The sequence below is a fragment of the Nyctereutes procyonoides genome, unplaced genomic scaffold (assembly GCF_905146905.1).
Source record: "Nyctereutes procyonoides isolate TBG_1078 unplaced genomic scaffold, NYPRO_anot_genome, whole genome shotgun sequence".
NCBI classification, from domain to species: domain Eukaryota; kingdom Metazoa; phylum Chordata; class Mammalia; order Carnivora; family Canidae; genus Nyctereutes; species Nyctereutes procyonoides.
The window spans coordinates 29,511,703-29,535,876 of NW_026575160.1; the positions used below are offsets into that span (position 1 = coordinate 29,511,703).

General features: G+C 37.2%; 1 protein-coding gene across 1 annotated transcript in view; it reads left to right on the forward strand.

Annotated features, from left to right (window-relative positions):
- MET (MET proto-oncogene, receptor tyrosine kinase) overlaps positions 1-24,174 on the forward strand; it is a 113,425-nt gene that overhangs the window by 72,201 nt on the left and 17,050 nt on the right. The window contains 11 exon segments of the mRNA XM_055314562.1: positions 267-369; positions 481-617; positions 1,292-1,453; positions 2,402-2,501; positions 6,783-7,001; positions 12,938-13,084; positions 14,713-14,869; positions 15,074-15,214; positions 18,301-18,531; positions 20,819-20,899; positions 22,721-22,902. Coding sequence (XP_055170537.1) covers positions 267-369; positions 481-617; positions 1,292-1,453; positions 2,402-2,501; positions 6,783-7,001; positions 12,938-13,084; positions 14,713-14,869; positions 15,074-15,214; positions 18,301-18,531; positions 20,819-20,899; positions 22,721-22,902 — 1,660 coding nt within the window.

A 24,174-nucleotide genomic window follows, 5' to 3' on the forward strand; every position in this document is an offset into this window, starting at 1 on the left:
GTTTTAGAGGCTTAGACCTAGATTATTATAAATTTTTCAATTGGTGAGGTCCACACTGATGAAGTTTAACAGTTCCATGTTGTCTGTGTGAAGTATAATAGTACAGAAGTGGAAATATACGATTTTTAGCCCTAATACCACAAAACCCTGTTTGCTATTCAGAGTAGCCAGCTCACAATTTACAGTTAACGTTCCTTCACGTGAAACAGCCAAACCAGAAAATTCCTTTGGATTTGCAATATATTAAACTTTGGGGTTTTTTTCAGGCTGAAATGCACAGTTGGCCCTGCAGTGAACGAGCATTTCAATATTTCCATAATTATTTCAAATGGTCGAGGGACAGCACAATATAGTACATTTTCGTATGTGGTAAGTCTAAGCACTATGTTCTCAAGAACTAGGATATTTGTTACTTAATCCATTTAGAGTCATAAAATTAACAAGTTACTTTGTTTTGTTTTGTGCTTATTTCCTATTCAGGATCCTATTATCACAAGTATTTCTCCAAGTTATGGTCCCAAGAATGGTGGCACCTTGCTCACTTTAACTGGAAAATACCTCAACAGTGGGAATTCTAGACACATTTCAATTGGTGGAAAAACATGTACTTTAAAAAGGTGTTGTATATTTATTTTTTGTTGCATCAGTCAAGTAGAATTAGTTTCTATACGTAACAAATCAAGAAAAGATTGTTCTTTTTTTTTGTGGAGGAAAATCAAGTTGTATAGTATTTACTCCTCTACTGACAAAACTTCCTTCTTCCCATATCCATCTACCCTTTTGCTGATTTTTCTACCCTTCCCTTATGCTTATTAATTCCATTTTTTAAGTTTCATCTTTCCATCTACCTTCTCTAGTGTTACATGTTAGGATCCCGGCTACACTGTGAGCTGTGAGCTTCTGGTGATTGACAATAAATTAAACATTCCCATCAAGATTTGCAATTCCTTAAATCACTTTGGGGAGGTGAGAAAGATGGGGGAGATTGGGTTTAGAGGGAAGTTATGTTTGATCCTTAGAGGTGAAAGAGCTCAGTTTAATCAAGTACCAAAAAGATACTTTAAAAATTACTTAAAATCCCAAATGTTTTGAGGTCTTTGACGGCTTCTCTACAACAAGGCTAGGTTTGGGATCCAGTCAAATGTAAATAGGCCACATTAGAAAGCTTTTTTCTAGACACATCTGGAAATTCTCATTTAGGAGCCAATGAGTGATATACTTTTGATTTATGCATGTAATTCTAAAATATGTATCTAATAGCTAAGGTCAGTTTTCTTAATTTTTTTTTCAGTGTGTCAGATAGTATTCTCGAATGTTATACCCCAGCTCAAGCCACTGCAACTGAGTTTCCTATTAAATTGAAAATTGACCTAGCCAACCGAGAGATGAACAGCTTCAGTTACCAGGAAGACCCCATTGTCTATGCAATTCATCCAACGAAATCTTTTATTAGGTAAGTATAATCTTCTGATGGGTATACAAAAAATAATGAACAGGGCAGCTTGGGTGGCTCAGCGGTTTAGCACCGCCTTCACCAGGGCCTGATCCTGGGGTCCCCGGATCGAGTCCCACATCAGGCTTCCTGCACGGAGCCTGCTTCTCCCTCTGCCTCTGTCTCTCTCTCTCTCTGTGTGTCTCTCATGAATAAATAAATAAAATCTAAAAAAAAAATAATGGACATAAGAATGATTTGTCTGTCAAATAGTCAAGAGGAATTGCAGTTTTATCTCTAGCTTTGATGCTGTTCCATTTCTTTTAAAGGCTGCCTTTCTAATTCAGGAGTGAAAACTACATTCAGGTTCTGAGTACAATTTGACTTTATCATTGCTAGGTTCATGCCAAAAACATTTTATCCTACTCTATTACAGTTTAAATGGATTTCAGTGCAACAGTTAAATGTGGCACCATAGTATTTATGCACGTACATTGTGTAAACATCAATTCTGTACTAACTTGAGTGCCCAAAAGTGAAATTACCTTTTTCCCTCTATTCTTCAGTGTATTTTTTCTCTGCCTGCTTTAGACACAGCTTTTCCTTACATGAGACTCCTTTTGAGTCAGTATCTCATTGGGCCCAGTTCAGTCTGCCTGTTTCCATTAATCCTGTCTAAGTTCATTTTTCTTGGATTTATTTTTAAAAGTAAAAAAAAAAAATTCTTTTGCATACTTTGTGAATAAAAAGAAAAATACATTTCTTCAACTTATGAAATAGGAATTTTTAAAAATATTTTCAATTTCAATAAGTTGTTTCCAAAGAAGAGTGACCATTGAACTTCCATTTGACTTTGGCTGTGACTATAAACTGTAGTCATGACATGTGATGTAATTTAACTTCTTTCTTAAAATACGTGGTAGAGAAAGGACCTCTCAATATTGCTATTTTTCTGTTTTATTTTGCCAGTGGTGGGAGCACAATAACAGCTGTTGGAAAAAACCTGAATTCAGTGAGTGTCCTGAGGATGGTAATAGATGTCCATGAAACAAGAAGGAACTTTACAGTGGTAAGTCTTTGAGAGATGGTTGTACTTAAAACGCTTCATCTCTGCCTTTACCCCTGGCTTTCAGGATACATAGGACATTTGGGTTTTGCTTTTATTTTATTTTAAATATTTTATTTATTTATTCATGAGACACGGAGAGTGAGAAAAAGAGAGAAAGGCAGACACACAGGCAGAGGGAGGCTCCATGCGGGGAGCCTAATGTGAGACTTTTTTTTTTTTAAGATTTTATTTATTTATTCATGAGAAACAGAGAGGGGGGGTGTGGGCAGAGGCACAGGCAGAGGGAGAAGCAGGCCCCATGCAGGGAGCCTGATGTGGGACTCGATCCCGGGACTCCAGGACCACGCCCTGGGCCAAAGGCAGGCGCTAAACCACTGAGCCACCCAGGGATCCCCTAATGTGAGACCTGATCCTGGGGCTCCAGGATCACGCCCTGGGCTGAAAGCAGACACTTAACCGCTGAGCCACCCAAGTGTCTCTGAGTTTTGCTTTTAATTTTGCTAGTTACCTTCCTTGCAGCACAGGTCAAATAGTCTACTTTATACAACAACTAAAATTCTCTTGTCTCAGGCTAACGTTATAACATTATAAAATGCACATACATGCACACACACAAAATGTTAGACACAAATAATGATTATCAACTTGAGGCAGTGTTTTTAAAGATAGTCAACACAGGTAGAAACTACATCATTCCCTATCTTAGTTCAGGATGTTATAACCAAAATACCATAGACTGGGTGGCTTAAATAACAAACATTTATTTCTCCTACTTCTAAAGTCTGATAAGTTTAAGATTAAGGTACTAGCAAATCCAAGCGTCTGGTGAGGGCACTGTTTCTAATTTGCAGAAGACCCCCTTCTCATTTTATCCTCACGTGGCATAGAGAGAAAGAGGAAGCAAGCTCTCGTGTGTGTGTATGTGTGTGTGTGTGTGTGTGTCTCTTTTTTTTTTTTTTTTTTTTTTGAGATTTCTTTATCTATTTGAGAGAGAGCATGTGCACACATGCAGGGGGAGGGGAAGGGACAGAGGGGGATAGACAGAAGGGAGTGGAGAAGGAGAGAGAGGGAGCAGAAGGGGATCCCTGCTGAGTGGGGAGCCCAACACAGGGCTCGATCCCAGAACCCTGAGATCATGACCTGAGCCAAAGTCAGATGCTTAACCGACTGGGTCACCCAGGCGCCCCTTATTTCTCTTTTTATAACAGCACTAACACCTTCATAAGAACTCTACTCTCATTACCTAATTACCTTCCCAAGGCCCCATCTCCAAAAACCATCCTGCTGAGGATTGGGATGACAACATGTGATGTGAGGAGGGGCACAAACAACAAACATTCAGTCCAAAGAATCCCTTTTTTAATGCACCAAAGAATATTACCTTTTTACTCTAATCCTCCAGCAGAATCCTTGTCTTTCCAAGTGGCAGGTACACGTATGTTCTTACATCCCGCTGTAACAGTAGCTATTGCTACTGTTCTTCTCCCTTTGTTAGCATGTTATCAAGTAATGAGAAAGAGCATTAGAAGACTGATGTCCCAAAGTGTATGTTACTTGGTATTTCTCCATCTTCCCTTCTTTTATTTGCAAGGTCAATCAAAATTTAACTGAATACCTCCTCAAAAGTGATTGACCTATTTTATGGTCTAACAATTTATATAGATCACATTAAAATGATAGTTTTAGATTAGGCTTTAGGAATGTTGGCGTTATTTACAAGGATTTCATATTTTTGTTGATGTTTTTCTCTAATATAAAATACTATAATCTAGTTGGACTTGTGTGCACTCAACTAAAAATGAAAGTTGCAAGTGCCCCCTCTCAAGCAAGGTCTTGATTGGACAGGTGATAGATTGAATTACAGCACTTTCTTTTAGATTCTCCATCCAATATTTCTTGAAGACTAAAGCCACAGTGTTCTTTAATTACAAAAACCAATTTGGGGCTAGAAATGTCAAGCCAAATCACCAAACAATAAGGTCATCTCCAATGAGATTTTTCTTGACCTTCTCAATCAGCCACATTGCATCACCTCTAAAGTGTATTATTAGATTTTTATCATATTCCTGAGAGATTGTACTCCTGGGAGTCACCGTATGAAGTAGAGAGCTTTAAAACCAATCCCCACACATGGCCACAAATAAAGTTAGAATACCACTGCTATTAATTTAAAGAACACCACTTCTCTGCAGCCAAACAGAACAATTTTTCATTAACCAAATAAGAATACCCTTTCTGGTGTTGGCATTTGACACTTTAGAAATCTGAGAAATTATTAGTTTATCTAATTCACACTGAGCCTGGGTTATTAAAAAAAATAGCTAAGTTTCCTTCCCCTTCACCAGCATTCTGATGACATGTAGAACATCTTTTGGCTTTATTCATTCATTTGTAATCAAACATTTACTTAAAAACCTCGTAGATGTGAGGCATAAGAGTTCCATAACCCAAGGTAGGTTCAAACAATGATAGAAGATAAAAATCTTATCTCTACATGTCTGGAAATGTAAACTTCTCTTGTTTTAGCCAGAAACGGATTATCACAATAGAAATATACATTAGAATTGGACAAGAAGGGAGAATTATATTTGACTATTATTTGTGAGAACTACCTCATAAAGAAATGTGTGTTCCTTCTACGTTCCTTGGTGCTTATAGAATTTGAAGCTGACCATGATGAATTGAATCCATTTATTATTTAACAAATAAAAATTCTTGGCCAGGCCTGATTTCGATACACTGATCCAGCCACAATAAATTTTATGTCCAGCAAACTCTAATCTTTTAAAATAAAAACACTAAAAATATGGCATCTTAACAAAATTAATATTAATTAATACACATTATGCCCCAGAAGCCAGCAATTCATTGTATAGTTTTCAAATTCCTTATTGTTAATAGAGAATTATTGTACTGGCAGTAAAACTGTTCATTTCCATTTTTCAAGATGATGCTTTTGGCATTATAATATGAATTTGGTATAAAACTAATATTTTGTTTCTATTATATCTATGTATCTGTTTTATCTGCTTATAGCATGCATTTTTAAATGTAGGGTAATTTTTAAAAATTATTTTTAGAAGAAAATATCAAATACCCAATTTTGCTTGTGCTTTTTATGTATATCCTGAGTCCTTTTTCTATTGTGGGCATAAGTAATTGTTTTATCTCCAACTCTACTTGTCAAAGAAAAGGAAATCTAAGGATGTTGTTGCTTGTTTGTCTTTTCCTTGGGGGGAAAAAATGCAACCATTTAACCTCAAATGTGCCACTTTGTGTAGCTGGTTTAGTCTAAGCACAATCAAGAGGAAACCACATTTTCCAAACTTCCATAAATCAGAATTCCAAAGGGGAAGATTTGAAATGAGAGATGAAAGCGCATGAAATAATAATAGCAGAGCCTTTGTAAAATAGCTTAGGAAAAGATCTACCGATAGAGAATATAGAGTGAGCAAGAAGCCACAGAGCATGGAAGTGCAGGCAGTGAACTTAAGCCAATGACTAGGATTTATGTTCCCTACGCTGCCATTCAGAGTTGTGAGACCTGGACTAATGACATTAGCTCAAAAAGCTGAGTTTCTTCATCTGTAAAATGTGGGTAATCATAGCACCTATCTGTTAGGACTGTTGTGAGGATGAAATGAGACCAGCCTATAAAGTATTTTGCACAGAACCTGGCACTCAGAAATTCATAGTTTAAAACACACTAGTAAGATGACCTGACTGCATAGCTAATTATAATGTCATCGGTATGGTGCTCACTTGTTGGCATTAGCACTTACCATGTAGCATCACACACTGTGAATAACATTTTAATCTTAATTCTTACTTGAGGGCACTGAGTCTCCTATTAAGGGCTTTGCCCTGATTCTCACAACTTATTTTAAAAGTAAGAAGTGAATCAAGGACTTGTAACCACACAAAGTCCAGCTCTCACTCTGACATTGGTGTTTCATAAACAAGGAGGCAGTCCCTCCAGGTGACTGTCCTGTCATCTTAAGGAAAATAAAAGTAACAGAGCGAGAGAGAGTCAGCTTCAACTAGATCAGTATGGTTTATCCCAGACTAATGAAGCTCTGTGTTCCTTTAAAGACTGTGTTGTTTCGAGGATTTTACATCTATCATATTTCCAGAAATGTATCCTTCAACATTAGGAAATTAAATGCGGATTTTTTTCAAAAGTTATATATTTTAATTGTCTAAAACAGTGAAACGTAGTAGCTGCTATGGATGTTGTCAAGCTATATTCTGTCTACAGTGAATAATTGTGTCTTACTATAGGCATGTCAACATCGCTCTAATTCAGAGATAATCTGTTGTACGACTCCTTCACTGCAACAGCTGAATCTGCAACTCCCTCTGAAAACCAAAGCCTTTTTCATGTTAGATGGGATCCATTCCAAATACTTTGATCTCATTTATGTACATAATCCTGTGTTTAAGCCTTTTGAAAAGCCAGTGATGATCTCAATAGGCAATGAAAATGTACTGGAAATTAAGGTAAGAAATGCTTAAAAATGCTCTCTTAAATCATCAACTTGAACTTAATTGACTTCATAGCTGTATGAATAGAATTGTTGTACTGGGTCATTATCTTATACTACATCAGCAAGTATCTAAGCTCTGAAAAACAAATCTTTTTGGCAGAAGACTAAAAGTTAAGTATAATCATGGATTGCTTTTTAATGAAGCATTCAAAAATTCTTTCTTGTGTGTGTATTAAAAAGTGGCAAATGTGGGACACAATCTATTAAATAGGCTGCCTGTAATGCATTATCCTGCTGATGTTATACATTTCTCTGGACACCTTAAATGTGCTCACTATAACATGAAAGTAAATGCATCAACTGTAGTTGTGTACTTCCTTGCAATACTTGGAATTTTGTACCTGGGAAAGGTCATCTCTAAGCTGATTTCTAAATGGAGCTGGATTTCCTCTACCGTAGGAATATATTAGCCTCCAAATGTAATTTAATTGGAGAATAACAAATTATCTTTTCTAACCCAGCCTGTTGCAAACAAAGAACACTAAAACCCAGAGAGGCTAAGTGGTTTGACAAGCGGCAAAACAAAGACTAGAGTACAGCTCTCTTATGTCCCTTCAGTCATTTTCACTTCAAGTAGTAATAAAACAGCAAAACGGTCAAGACTTTATTGATAGCCCCAGTCACTAGAAACAGCAAAATACTTCTCTTTCGACATGTTGTTTTAGACATTCAGAATTTTTATCCTGCAAGATAGCCTGAATGCAAATAGGAACAAACACGAAGTAATAGGATAGTCCTTGTGTAGATATAAGTTTCTGTAGATCGTCTCCATCCAAGTAATAATACATTTCTACTGAAATTTTTCTGCTTTTTCAACAAGATTTTATCTACAGCCAAATTCACGCACACGTTCATACTCATATAAGTTTACTAACCTCGAATTGTGCTTTGTACAATAATTAAGCAAGCCCAGCATGAAATTAAATGGAAGCCTGCTTCAGTGAACAGCATGTTTACCACAGCAAAGTTCTTTCATCTGCTTCTTTAATTAGTTTTAGAAAAGGAGAAAGAGCTTTTATCACTTCTTTTTTTTTTTCAATAAAACTAATCTAGTGTGACCTTTTGCTTTCAACAATTACTGTGTTTGCCATTTGAAAGATTCCATTTGGTTTTCTTGATGAAAACAAAGGTTTATTTGCAAATATTTTTACGCCCAAATAAACTTACTTTTCTGTTCCTCTATCTCTGATGGAAGGATTAGAAATAAGTGGTTCTTTATCTAACCTTCCAAGCACAGTCTTATACGGAAGAGAAAACTTATTTTTCTTTAAATTAAATACCCATTATTCAATGTCCTACAAAATTCATGTCCTAGAAAAACACGATTTGACATCATCCTCAGTCTTTCAGTGCTATTCCCACCTTGGTCCAAGGGGTCTCTGGAAATAGACACAGAACACTCTTTTTTTCCTTACATACAGAATGACTCTTTTCTCTAACAAGTATATAACATCTGTCATGTCACAGAGTTGCAGTTTGGTGAGAAAAGGGATGGTTTAGAGGGATTATTTTGGTATCATCATTCAATCTTCTCCCATGGTCCATTTTCCTTTTATATAAGAGGAAATCTAAAGTGTAAGAGAAGATGTGTGACAGCTGTTTAACCCTTTATTAGTGTCTAAAGTTGATCACATTAAAACCTCTGCCTCTCTTGGGACAGAAACAAAGGAGAGCAAAGCATGAGAAAAGAAAAGAAAGAAAAGGCCTCTTCTAGACATGCAGTGAACCGTTTTTATCAAAAGAAAGGATGCCGTTTTGTTTCATGTTGTGCTTGTCCAATTACCATTCAAAACATGAATGTGAAGTAGGTTTGTATTCCATTGGTGAAAGCTATGGAGAGAGATTTGCTCCTTATTGCCAGGGAGAGTTCATGTTCCTCAAGCAGCCATGCATACAAGAATTCCTTGGCTAAAAAGAGATTGTGATAGTCTGCAGCCCTAGTTGTGAGAATTGCCTCAGTCAGCGGTACACCATGACCAAGAGGGTCAGCCAAGTTTGGATCAGTAGATTGTAAAAGAGACCAAGGATCAATCCCTCCTCAAAATGAACCAGAAATTCCATCAATGCAGGAGGAGTTTATGGCCAAGGCTTCATGTCAGCCAGGACCAGCTGTGGACAATGGTCATCAAAAGTAGACACCTCCTTTGGAAGACACGCCAAGACCCAATGTTTATGTCAAAAGCACCTCACTTTTTTGTGGAAGATTAGTTAAGATAGTACTTTGATGTATATTATTTCATTTCAGACTCAAATGGACCTCTGACTTTTAGAGGTCCAGTAATGATTATCCCCATTTACAGATAAGTAAACACAGGTTTTGGAAACTTAGGTGATTTGTCTTGGGCCTCCTAGAGAGCAAATAGCAGAACTGGGACTTACACTCAAGTCTCTTGATTCCAAACTTCATCTTTCCACTAGATTATAAACGCTTTTCATATCAACTCTCATTTAATGTATACCAAAATACCTTTCATAATAGGGAAACTTTTCTATCATATGATACATAGATATCTATACAGTTCTTTAGGTGAGATCGTTTGCAATTCTTTAAACAAAATTAATTTTTAGATATTTGTAGAGCAACCTATATTTCCCCAAATTATCTTATTATATGACATTTTGTGCATAAGCATATTTTATGGAAAGTAGAGAACAATAGTATGTAATGCTGGAACAAAGACTGCCTGACACTGACCTGGGGATTTATGTTATTTTGGAGCATATTGATGTATACGGTCATAGAGATGCTTCAGAGGTCCAGTCTGGAGAAATCAGCTAAAAACAGGAAAAAGGAGGCAGGAAAAGCACCAGTTTCACAGTGCCCCAACTAGCCAATGAAGAAACCATTTTAATTTTGGTTCACGCAGCTTTTCCCAAATGACCAGGAAATTTCTGCAAATGTGTATTAACATCCTGTGGAACTCAATTTTGAAGCCTTCTTTGAAGGTTCTTTTGCCTCGTCCCAAACTGAGGGGCTCCTATCCTCTGGATGAAGTGTAAACCTCCCCCTCCCTGACCCTCTCACCACCAACTCGATGATTGTCTACTTGCCAGCCTCCGTGGACCATTGCCTCTCTGGGTCCTGCTACCAATCTGCACCTCACTGCTTTAGCTGGCTTTCCCAGACTCAATCTTGTGGCCACCTGGATGTATGAAACCTCATAACGATCCCTCCTGCTATAATGCTATTTTTCAAAATCTGCCTACTGCCACTCCCATCTACTATGTTCTGTAACCAGTTCAGACGTGGTTCCCTAGGCCTGAATCCTGGATAGAAACACAGTGTCGGGATCCCTGGGTGGCGCAGCGGTTTGGCGCCTGCCTTTGGCCCAGGGCGCGATCCTGGAGACCCGGGATCGAATCCCACGTCAGGCTCCCGGTGCATGGAGCCTGCTTCTCCCTCTGCCTGTGTCTCTGCCTCTCTATATATACCTCTCTGTGACTATCATAAATAAATAAAAAAATTAAAAAAAAAAAAAAAAAAAAAAGAAACACAGTGTCCCACCTGGCCAGAGTTGGAGATGAAAGGAATAAGGAACATCCTAATAGAACGCATTAGGAGTAATTAGTTTTCACCTTAGAAACATATTTATTTTAACATTACAGTGAAAAGAAAAAATTCCTGTTCATCTTCATATTCGCAGTAACTAGAATTGTGTCTAACACACAGTAGGTGATAAGAGGATTTTGTATCAAATGGAATTTGATTTGCTTCATGACTCAGTTCCTTCTTGAACCTTAGTTCTCAATGTGTAAAAGCTGGAATGACAATAATACTTACCTCAGGGGGGCTTTCTTTACAAGATAAAATGAGATAATTATAATTCGGAATTGCTGTATGTGTATAGGGGATTAAAGACCGGAAAGTTTTTTCTGTGCTGCTTTATTTAAAAGAGTATATTACCATTTTAATGACTGAAGAACTCAGCCAATTTGTATGTTCTTCTATTTAGTAATAGTTAATATTAAATAATAAAAAGTAAATTTAAAAAGTTCTGGATGTATGCATTTTCCCCCACAACTCCATAAAAATACGTGTCTTTTATTTTATTTTATTTTTTGATACGTGTCTTTTAAATGACAAAAAGTACCCTATACCAAAAAAATTTAAAAAGTACCCTATACCTATTTTTATTTTTTTCTGACCCAGGCCCCCTGCATACAGTAGTGGACAGCCAGTATCACTCTTGTGACATCTTGGATTTCAGACAGTTACACATACAATTGCACATACAAAGCTGATAGTACTTTCTTGTATGTCACAATTTATTGTACGTTCCTTACTAGGCACAAATGAAAAGGGGTTCAATATTAGCTGAGTGCTCTGTGTTTGTTTTAAAGAAGCCTTTATGCAACATCCAAGGAGACCTGTGTCTAAAAGGAGTAGTGGAAGTGCAAACGCGGTATGCTCATCCCTTCCCCCAGCCTTCGTTATCATCTAAGCCAGTGAGACACATTTTAGTCAATCCCTCATAAATCAAGCCCTGCAGCTCTTTAATCTCTTTTCTTTGTCATTCCCTGAATTCCCTCCAATATGTGAGTGAGTGCCTTACCCCTCCTCAGACCTAACCAACAAGTTGTCATTTGAAGCCCCAAAGTGACCTGTTAGATTTATGTGCTTTTATGTTGAGTTGCCCTGTGTGGCTGACCTGGTTCACCGGCATACACATACTGCCTCTAGAAGTATCTAGAAAATGGAAAGATAGGGTTTGTCTCTATCCATTTTTTCTTTGACTCCAGATTCATGTTAGAAAGAAGTATTTTCTTCTAACTTCTTCCAGAATGATTTCCAACCTACCAATCTATTGAAATCCACATGAGACAATGTATATAAAAGCAGTTTACCAAGTACTTAAAGATCACATAAAACAAAGGAGCAGTATGTAGTTATTACTGGCTGCTCTTTGTCCCTAAGAGAAATAAGAGAAATAAGAGATAAGAGAAATGTTTGGTATATTCTCCTTTTAACTTTTAATGAAAAACTGTACTCATTAAGTCTTGATATGAGACGTTGTACCTAATGTTTTCACTTCTTTCCCAAAGCTAATTACTGCTTTCTTCAACAAAATTTTGATATTTTTTAAATGCCTAATAATTACTTCAGTTAACTAAATATGTCAAGTTGCATAAAATCCTCATGTAACTTAGTGTTCAGAATAATGTATTCATGCTCCCAAATCACAATGAGGGTCATAGGGCATCCACAGGAATCTCTGTAAAAATGAATTTATATAGAGGATTCAGCTGTACAGGAATGATGAAAAGAAACTACCCAACTCAAACACAAAGGGAATATATTAACATAGATCAATTATTTCAGAATCCCTGGAGATGGGACCCAGGCTTTTGTAAAGCTCTCAATGTGATTCTAAAAGTAAAGCCAAGGTTCTCACTGCATGAGACAGTGTTAGTCCAACAACTCAATCTCTAAGTTTTTGCCAACCATTAATACTCCCTAAAGACATTAGTAAGATGATTATGGGTAAGAGGTCATTGGACAGAAGGGTGTGAAACAATACAAAAATCTCTCCTTTGCTCTAGAATCCAATTTGATGTAAAAGCTTTAGGGGCACCTGGCCAGCTCAGTCAGTAGAATGAACAACTCTTGATCTTAGAGTTGTAAGGCTGAGCCCCACATTGGGCGTAGAGCTTACTTATAAATAAAATCTTTAAAAAAAATTAAAAGCTATATGTTGTGAATCCTAATCAGTACCCCCAAAATGGCCATGCTCTCTTGGAACTATCCAAATTCCCATAAAAGTGAGTATCATAAGATCTTATGCCTTGGCAAACAACATGGCCTATGTTTGCAGTATATTTATGTTCTTTCACAATTGTTGGCATTCCTGCAAAACTGTGAAGTGTTAACAACCTCTTTTTTTCTTTCAGGGAAATGATATTGACCCTGAAGCAGTTAAAGGCGAAGTGTTAAAAGTTGGAAATAAGAGCTGTGAGACTATCTACTCAGATTCTAAAGCCGTTTTATGCAAGGTCCCCAATGACCTGCTGAAATTGAACAACGAGCTAAATATAGAGGTGGGATTCCTGCATTTCTCTCATGATGTAAATAAATGCCAGTGTAATTATGTCACTTTGCAGGCTTAAAATAAATCATTAAAGCTCATTTGTGTGTTGGCTTTGGCTCATCAGCTCAGCCCTGATTCTTAGTTGTTATTTTAGAATGAGTGAGTTTTTGTGGCACTGTCTCCTTCCCAAGCCTCACAGGGTGGACCTCAAAAGTCCTTTATACCCACGCTCCCTCTCCATAATGCCCCACTTTGGCCAAAATTTATTATAACTCTAAGGAGGGATAAGGGCACATCCCAGAGGGGCCCTCCCCCTACCTCTTAGCACTAGGAGGCCAAAGCCAACATGCTTTTCCTCTCCACAGTAATCTCAAATGCATGGACAAAGTAAAATAGAAATTAAACTATTGTATAGTAACTTCTTTCATGTTGCGCCATACAACTCACACATTTAAAGTATACATACAGTTCAGTGGTTTGGGGTATTATTTTTCTATTAATTTTTAAAGTTGTGGCAAAATACACATATAAAATTTGCCATTTTGACCATTTTTCAGTATACAACTCAGTGGCATTAATTACATTCACAATATTGTGCAACCATCACCACTATCTAATTCCAAAACTTTTTCATCACCCCAAACAGAAACCCTAGAACCATTAAGCCATACCATCATACTCTCTCTTCTTCTTGCCCTGCCCTGGGTAACCTCTAATCTATTTTCTGTCTTTATGAACTTGCTTTTTCTAATTATTTCATATAAGTGGAATCATACAATATTTGTCCTTGTGTGTCTGTGGCTTATTTTACTTAGTGTGTTTACAAGGTTCACCCATGTTCTAGTATGTGTCCGGACTTCATTACTTTTTTTAAGGCTGAATCATTCCATCGTACAGATATGCCACATTTTGTTTATCTAAGAACGAGTAAATTTTAAAGGGTTCCTGAAGTCTTCTAAAAAGTCATAAAATGGGAGGGGAGGAGAGTTATAAAATGGGAAAGGACAAAAAAAAATTAGAAAGTTTAAGGCTGAATCATGATAACAGAGTTTGAAATTCAAAGGGACCATGAATCCTAAAAGATCATAGCATGTTATGATCCAGAAGGATCCTCAAAGATTTCTTTGACATCTCAAAACTGAAACAAAAATATTTTGCAACTTTATTATTCCACCTGATTATTTACCTCTTAGGGGAAATCCTCTCTGCCCCCTACCTGACCCTTTAAGGCAGAGTGAATGTCTTGTGGTGTCTGTTTCTTATCGATCCTTCCTAGTTCTAAGGTTCATTTCCTATTGTGTTATCACTTACTTATGTATTTGTCTCTCTTTCTGCAGTTAAGTTCCTCAAGATGAAAACCTGTTTTGTTTTTTTTTTAAAAGAAAAAGAAAAACTGGTTTTTATCTTTTTATCTGGTTACAAGTACAGTCAAGTATCACATCAGTACTTTAGGGATCAGTAGCCCCTAGTTATTTGAACACTGAAGCGGAATTGCGGAATATTTTACCGATCTGAAGGCATTTATGGCCCCTTCTAGGACACTAGTAATCAGCTAGCGCTTTGGGTGATTCAGCCTGGGTAGTATATTTTGTATTTATCATGGCTAAATTCTGACTTCTCTGTATTTGCCATTTTTAGTGGAAGCAAGCAGTTTCTTCAACCGTCCTTGGAAAAGTAATAGTTCAACCAGATCAGAATTTCACAGGACTGATTGCTGGTGCTATCTCAATATCAACAATAGTCTTATTATTACTCGGACTTTTCCTGTGGCTGAAAAGGAAAAAGCAAATTAAAGGTGCATTTTTCTGCTGTTGTTACTATTTGCTTTAAGAAGCTGCCTCAAGTATACAGTCATTACAGTTTAAAATTGCCGTAGATTTCGTGTGTGTTGTCTTATGTGCAATCCATGAGCCCATGAGTTCTGGTCACTGGGTCAAGGTCTACCAGGACCCATGATAGCCAAGTCTTTAACGAGCTCTTTCTCTCTCTCTGTTTTAAGATCTGGGCAGTGAATTAGTTCGCTATGATGCAAGAGTACACACTCCTCATTTGGATAGGCTTGTAAGTGCCCGAAGTGTAAGCCCAACTACAGAAATGGTTTCAAATGAATCTGTAGACTACCGAGCTACTTTTCCAGAAGGTATATTTCAGTTTATCATTCTAAGAAATACCTATACATATACCTCAGTGGGTTGTGGCATTGTTGTTTATTTTTGGTTTCGCCTTCATATTTTTATAAAAATAAAAAAGAAGAAGAATTTTTATCTTCTTTGGCCAAAGAAGTAATTTAACTTGACGCAGAATTATATGGCTCTTATTTTTAAATGGACTCATGTGTATATTACATTAGATCTTTAAAGTCTTTCAGTTTTCTTCTCACAAAAAAAAAGGTTAATTTTAAAATCATTTGAAAAATAAAATAAAATCATTTGAGCAAAGGTAAGGTAATCATTGAGCAAAGGTAAAATTCAATGCTAAGAAATTGTGAAGCTCTCTTTAACAACCCAGGAAGAGTTAAGATACAAAATTTATATCTATTTAAATATAAGTGGGCACTGATACATTTTTTTAACTGTTAATCCTCAAACATTTAAATTATACCTTTAGTATTCTTTTAAAGGATTCTCAGTGAGCTGTAGCTACATAGCCTTTTACCCACCAACATTCCAGGACTTGAATATATTCTGAGTCTTCTCCAATAAAAACCTTCAATTATGCCATTTAAAAAGGAGTGGTTAGCACCATCTGCTTTGCAAAACAGTAGGCCTAATAATGGTCGGGTTAACCAGAGAATTTCACATTGTTTTATTTGAAATCTCCTGGTAAAAGCAAAATGTCTGTATTGTATCTGCTTCATTATCTTTAGAAGTTCCAGGACGTGAGTCAAGTACAAGCACTTCCCTGGTTGAATATTTACCATTGGACAAATAAAATGAGTCACAGATAGTTGAGGGTACTGGAAAACTAGAAATTGCTCATCAAAACAAGTACAAGAGCAATGAGGCACTTAACATTTTAACTTTTTCAACCCTCACTTGCCTCATATTTTTGGAAGGTTATATTAGTCTGCAGAGATACATATAAATATTGTCTTGGCCCACATGATTCCATTTGCCCTTGAAGATCCATGCCCTTAACAACATGAATAAATCAAACTCAGTTTATAGCTTTGGAATTTACATCTATTAGTATTTTATATTCACACTTAATAGCTCTAATCTGAGATCATTCTAATTCACAAGTAATTTTTTTTAAAGTTTATTTAATCTTCCTTCAACCTTGTTACTGAACAAAACCTCTTTCATCATTGCTAAGAAGCTTGAGTTTCTTTTATATATATATATTATATATATATATATATATATATATATATATATATTTTAGTTAAATTCAATTTGCCAACATAGAATATAACACCCGGTGCTCATCCCATCAAGTGCCCTCCTTGGTGCCCATTACACAGATGAAGGCTTGAGTTTCATTGCCTTTCCTTCATTGAACCTGAACCTTCAAGACATGGAAAACTAAAGTAGACAAAAGAAGGTCACTGGGAGAGGAGAATGAGGGAATGTGCAGCCAGCATCTAATGAAGAGACAACTACACAGCTTTTCTCTCTACGTCTGGTGGAGACGGCCTCCCCATCGGTCTCTCCTGCAGAATTCTGTGTGGTGTTACAACAGAATCACACATTGGTGGTTTAAATTGGGTTTGGCATGTGTTTGAACTTAGCCTCAAGGCCAGTAGAATTTCTATGCCAGAGGACTTTTCTCCTGTGTCTTAGCAAGGATTTCTCTCAGTCTCTGCACCCCTGAGAATTTAGAACTCTGATCTCCAGGTGCAAAGATTTGGGAAGTGGAGGTGCAGGAACTGAGCTCAGAGAGGCTTATTTGCATTTCTTCCACTGGGGAAGTTTTGGAGAACCTGACTCTAGGATTAAAGTACCCAGGCACCCAGCTAGGCTTCTTTCTTCCCTCGCCTATCCAACATTGCAAGTACTCTCACTCGAGGTTCTGCATTCTTCCTCTAAGGATGCTGCTGTCTTATTTCCAGCTAGTTATTGTAACCAGAGGTGGCCCCCAAAGCTTTTATGGAACCACCGTTAGATTGACTGCTTTAGCCAAATTGATAATAACCGAACTGTCCACTATGGAAAATACTCAAAATGCTTAATGGGGTCACGAATAGTCAGAGTACCATCAGATTTTTTATGCCCCTCTCTCAGTTCTAATTTTCCTGGTCATTTGCACACAAGCTATATGATCTTTTGGTGTCAACAGGGACCCTCCCAAACCCTCTCCACTCTTCCCAAATTATATACTAATATATTCAACACCCTGCCTAGTTTATCTTCACATCAGTTGCAGATATGATGCCCTCTCCTTCACATGTTTGGATTCCCAGTGCAAAGGGCAAAGCAGCTGATGGCTTCTCTGCCCTGTTTCTCGCTAAGAAATTTATCCCCAGCCCCACAGTTTCTTATGAAAAAGCTTCACCTTGCAGTAGAGAACTTTGCCTGAGGCTCTTATACAGCTTTGGTTGTAAAGATCAACTTAGAAGGAACGCTGATCCCTTTCCAAATGCCCTCAACTAAGCGGTGGGAATGATACACTACCCCAATTCTCACCTTCTCTGAACAGCGATCCCATTAAATCTGCCATCATCACACAGGGAAGAATTTACCACTAATGTGAGAAGCCTTCAATTCTGAAAATTTAACCATTATATATTTCTAATTATATATATAGATATCATAGTTCACTATACTATATTTTTCCTTGGCCAGGAATCTGTTGAGCAATACTAATTAATTCCATTAATAAGCACCAGTCTCTCAAAAGTGAACTACTTTTGCTGCTTCCCAGCCTTAAGAATATAGAGTATATTAAAAAATAAACCTCAAGCATGGATTTTTGCTATATATGAAAAGAGAAACATCTAAGGAAATGAGAGTAAACAATGTTTCAAAGTTAATGCTTATTTAAAAGAAAATTTATGAACATTTTGTTATAACTCTTGTCTACGTAAGCAAATATCTTTTCCCAACTTATCATTATTATTAAACCAATTCCTCTGTAAAACAGGCTCTGTCTGACTTCAATGACAAAACTACCATTCCTCGAATTATAAAATCCAGACTTCATTATTAATTTAATGTGCTACGTGTTGTAGTCTCCACTAAGTGAGATTTCACTGTTGTTTTCTAATAATGTCGCTTTATCTTGCAGACCAGTTCCCTAATTCATCTCAGAATGGATCATGCAGACAAGTACAATATCCTCTGACGGACCTGTCCCCCATGCTTACTAGTGGGGACTCTGATATATCCAGTCCATTATTGCAAAATACTGTCCACATTGACCTCAGTGCTCTAAATCCAGAGCTGGTGCAGGCAGTCCAGCATGTAGTGATTGGGCCGAGTAGCCTGATTGTGCATTTCAATGAAGTCATAGGAAGAGGTAAGTATTTCCACTCAGCTTTTTGTTAAATACAATTTTCCAGTAAGCATTTTATCTTCTGCCTTTGCAGATTAGAAGCTTAGACAATGGTGAAAGCAACTGACAGAGCAGTGATAACAAGTGAACTTGATTTCTGTTCTGCAGAAATACAGCCCTACAAATCATATCTCTGGGGTTTTGTCCCTGTGGAGGGAGGCAATTTGATAATCTCCCAAATATGAAAAATATATCACATTCTTTCCTCATCTTTTTCATAATGGCAACTCTAGTTTCTTAAAGGTGCCGTTTACTTCTTTATGAAAATCAGTAAGTTCCAATATTTTTACTCATATCTTCTAATCTTTCTTCACCCTGAGAACACTGACTAACTCTATGAAGTCCTGGTTTATAGCAGTTTGTACCCTGCTGGACAGCCTCAAAAGATGGAATTTACTGCATTCCCCTGATCTGAAGCAACATATATCATCTCTACAATGCACTCCAATTTCTTTATACAAAGAGGATGAATATTTGTAATAAGCCAGCCAGAGCAGCAATAACAGCTTGCATACACAGTGTTTGAGGAAATATTTAGCAAGAAAAGAAAGCAACCAGAAGCCAGGAAATGAACTGTGCTCCTCTCTTTTTTTCTAAAAAGCTTTTGCCATTGATACTGACTGAATGGCCTCTGATCCCTTTTATTCTATATGTGCTGCAAGAGGTAGCAGGCTCCTGCCAGCATGATGCAGAAGAAGCTGATGGGACAATTTGCCTTATATGAAGGCGAAAGCTTTCCCATTTTCCTGTGATAGCATCCACACATTCCTCTATAACAGATTCCAGATTTTAATCTTTAGCGTGTTCCCTTCCCTAATAGTAGGGAACTTCACTATTAACAAACCTGTTTTACATCAGAGTAATATATAGTTCTATGACTTGCCTATAAATCCCAGAAATTGTGCCAGTTTTACAGTATGTGGCCTCATCAATTATGTCCTAATTCTATACATTGTAAAATTAGAATTTTTAATTTTCATCAGTAAATGGCAATTATTTCTCTTTGGAAGTTGTAACCATGAATGGTTCTGTATATATTAAGTATTATTTATTTATATGTTTTTCCCAGTAGATTATGAGCCCTCAAGAGCATAGATTCTATTTTATTCATCTTTACATTACAAGAGGGTACGCTAATGCCTGACACTCACATACTAGAAACTCAGGGAATCTTGACTGCATGGATGAATTAATTAATGAGTGACTTACACAGCTATCAGACATTTGGCACCTCTGGGGAAAATTACTGCCACTGGATGAAAGGCTACCATTGGAAAGTGATGTGACTAAAGCCAGAGAGAACTAGATAAAATGACTCAGAGTGAATTTGCTTCATTTGGGCAGTTGCCTTTCAGTTTCTGCCAACCTGGATTACAAATTAACCAGTGACTAATAGGGGAAATCCTTATTCTATAATGGTAATATTATTTCTAATGGTAACATTTTTATTTCAGTTTAGTTTACTGGAATATAGGGAGCTTATTTTATTGCATTTCTTCATGTGGCAAAACTTTATTTTCATATAAAAGATTATTTGATCCTTAAAATAATAAATTCTTTTTTAAAAAATATTTTATTTATTTATTCGTGAGAGGCAGAGACACAGGCAGAGGGAGAAGCAGGCTCACTGCAGAGGGTGCCTGATGTGGGACTCGATCCCTGGATCCTGGGATCATGACCTGAGCCAAAGGCAGATGCTCAGCCCACGCACCCCTATAAATTCTTTTTTAAAGGACTTACTTATTTTAGAGAGAGCACACCACGTGCACAGTGGGAAGGGGTAGAGGGAGAGAGAGAATCTTAAACAGATTCTGTAGTCAGCATAGAGCCCAATGCAAGGCTTAATCCCATGACCTCAAGGTCAGGACCTGAGCCGAAACCAAGAGTTGGATGCTTAACCAGCTGAGCCATCCAGGCACCTCAAAAATGATAAATTTATTTTATGAGGCCAGTGTTACTCTTGTGTTCAGTAGTTCCACTGTGGTTGAATATTTTGCAGTATTAGGCTTTAATAACAGTATTATCACCTATTTTTTTATCATGTATTAAATAATCATATTGCTTATATCTTAGGGTGAATTATATTTCATCTACATATTTTACAGACACATGGTGGTACTATTAACAACCGAAAGTATAAGAAACAATGCACTTTTTTGCCATGCCGGAAAAAAGAGAAAATGAAGGTCTTTGCAAGTGGTATTGCCTAATTAAAAGTAATACAGCACTAACCAAATTCCCTTTCACATAGGACATTTTGGGTGTGTATACCATGGGACTTTGTTGGACAATGACGACAAAAAAATTCACTGTGCTGTGAAATCCCTGAATAGTAAGTGATATTTTATTTAACAGTGGAGTACGCGTTCATGGTTTGCTAACTAATAAATAGTTCATAATAAAATGCTGATTTATACTTTCCTTTGTGGAAAAGAATGACTATGGCTGGAATTAGGGATCTAATCCTGAAAATTTGTTTGGTCTAAATTCTGATTGAAATATTTCATCAGAAATTATTTCTCAGAGCCCTCATAAATAAGAATTTGGAGAAATGAGGTTCTTGGATGAACTGAATGTCACTTAACTATGTTTGGCTTATAATACTTGTTTTGCAAGTGACATTTGTGGAAACTATTGGAAGCATGTTGGCACATATAGTAGTAATGACTCATTTTACCCAAAGGAATTACTATAATTATTATTTTTACCACAACTTTCATTAAAAAGACTTAAAAATGAAATAAGACAAACAGGAGAAAAATATGCCAGCAGAAATTGAAAAATTGAAGCGTGGCAGTGTCTCTTTTATCATTTTGGGGGGGAATGAGGTACTCTACATAAATGAATGTCCTAAACAAGTGATACCTACCTCCTTTTAATGCTAGAATTTTTTTGAATTTTAGATGTTATTGAGAAAATACCTGTTAAATGGAATGTATTCTCTGTTTAAGAAACAGGGAATGCTTCCAGATATTAACTAAGATTGTTGATGACCAGGAGCCATAATTAAGGTATAAATCTTGTACAACCCAATGTAATCCTCATACTAGAGTTTTCCGGGCTCTACCTTTGCTGACAGGTGTCACGTCAAGTCAGTAGGCTTGCCTTGTCTACACATATTGCTAAATTTCTGCTTATAATTTACAGCAGCCTGACGTGTTGACCAACTATATTACAAATTTATATTAGAGTTTATAAGCTGTTAGTGCACAAGTGAAAGGTTTTCTTCCAAGATACGTTATTGTCAGAACTATTTCAACCTACTTTACATAAGTCTCCATGCTGAACAGTGTTCTATATGGTTGATTTTTGTTGGAAGTCTGACCACGATGTAATGAAAGGGACAGTTTATGTGAAACCTAACTACACGGTAGAGGACTAAGTACGACTGTCAATAAATCTGCCTTACAAGATAGCACCGCTGCCCATTGTACTCAGAACTATCTTAACAGCAAGAAATCCTTCTCTTTCCCTGGTGACCATTAATCTCTGTTCCATCCATGGAAGACATGGACTTCCAGGTCTCAGAATACATTGCACTGTAAAAGAATATCATCACTGACACTGGTACTAGTAGTCAGGTTAATAAGTTAAAGGTCATTACCCTTCCATCAATGCTGGCTAGTGTCTCTCAGAATCTCTATCTGGAAATAATTAGAAGCTGTCATACCAGAAAAATCTACTTAGATATCATATGACTATTGGTCTTCAAACCCTTCTAGTCTAGGGATCAGAAAACTATGGCCCAGTGATTGTTTTCATAGATAATTGTGGCTGCTTTTGCACTACATTGGCAGAGTTCAGTATTTGCAACAGAGACCACGTGGCCCACAAAGCCAAAAAATATTTACTATCTGGCCCTTTATAGAAATTTGCCAACCGCTGCCCTAGGTGGTCGCGAAAGAGGTGGACTGGCCTGCTTCCCTCTGCTTTTTCTATGAGACAAACTAATTGCTAGAGTTTGGGGGTGACTTGAAGTCACATTACAGGGTGACATCATTTACTCAAATGTATTATAAAAAATACTCTGCGAATGGGTTGTCAGGACAAGATTCAGCCCTGTGGTTTTACTCCATAACTCTCCCTATCTGAACTTGACAAAATATTTATTAGTCCATAATGAAGTTAATGTCTCTGCCGCTGGATTTCTCAGGAATCACTGACATAGGAGAAGTTTCCCAGTTTCTGACCGAGGGAATCATCATGAAAGATTTTAGTCATCCAAACGTACTCTCACTCTTGGGAATCTGCCTTCGAAGTGAGGGGTCTCCACTGGTGGTCCTACCATACATGAAACATGGAGATCTTCGAAATTTCATTAGAAATGAGACTCATGTAAGTATATTACCAAGCTTACTAATCAATAAACTAGCTGTCAACCAGCAAGTCTTCCAAAATGTTCCTATTTAAAAGCATTTAAAGAAGCACGTGTAAAATGTTTGCATTATTCGAATAGATTATAGAGCCTGATTCAATTCACTTATACCTCAAAATCCCTTATCCTGGTGAGAACATAGTGGTACCTAGAAGGGTTTTTCAAGGGCAATGATTCTTACCTGTCCTGCAAGTCGCCTTGATCTCCCATCCTTCTGATAGGTACGTTTAATCATCTTTGAGTGCCTCCTGTGCCAGAAACAGCAAAGCACAGGGGCAGGAGGAGCTGGAGCCCACACGGAGTTTTAACTCTAGAAGGCAAACACTGAAGAATTCATTAAAACTGAGGCCCTTAGTATTCTTCAAACTCTAACTTCAAACTCTCCTAACTCAGGACCTGTGCATTTGCTGTTCCGTCTGCCTGGAACACTTTCCCCAGCGTCGCCACATATGTCACTTCTCATCAGCCTCAGCTTTTGCCCTAATGTCATCTTCAAAATGAGGCTTCCCTGACCTGTCTGAAATTGCAGCTGACCCGTCCCACCCTCATGCTTCTCTCTGTCTCCTCTCCCCTGCTTTATTTTTCTCCATCACTCTTATCATCATCTGATACCCTGGGCCTAAGCAGTATGATACTGTAGTCATCAGCCACATGTAAAATGTGGCTAGCCTGAATTGAGATGTGCTATAAGTGTGCTCTAAGCCCCCAGTTTTGAATATTTAGTATGAAAGCAGAAAGGTAAAATATCTCCTAATTGTTTACATTGATGACATGTTGAAATAATATTTGGGATATGTTGGGTTGAGAAATGTATTATGAAAGTTAATTTCACCTCTTTCTACTTTTTTAATGTGACTATTGGAACATAGATTATATATGTGGCTTGCATTGTATTTCTATTGAACAGTGCAATAGTAGGCAATAAGCGAATAGATAATAGCTATATGATGTGTTACATATGGATGTGCGTGCACACACACACACACGGTTAGAACATAAGCTCATGACAGTAGGGATTTCTGTGTATTTTGTTCATTTCTTTAGCTTTAACACCTACAATGTGTTCAGCACACAGGCCCTCAGTAATACTTGTTGAATGAATGAGCTAGGGTTACCCTAAAAAGAGTAAAGAGGCGCTTAGGCTCTTGCAGGTGAGAGTTTTCTTAGTGACATTTATGCCTAAAGAGTGAACAAGTGATGGTCAGGCCAGGGCCAGGGAGGGAAGAGGAAGG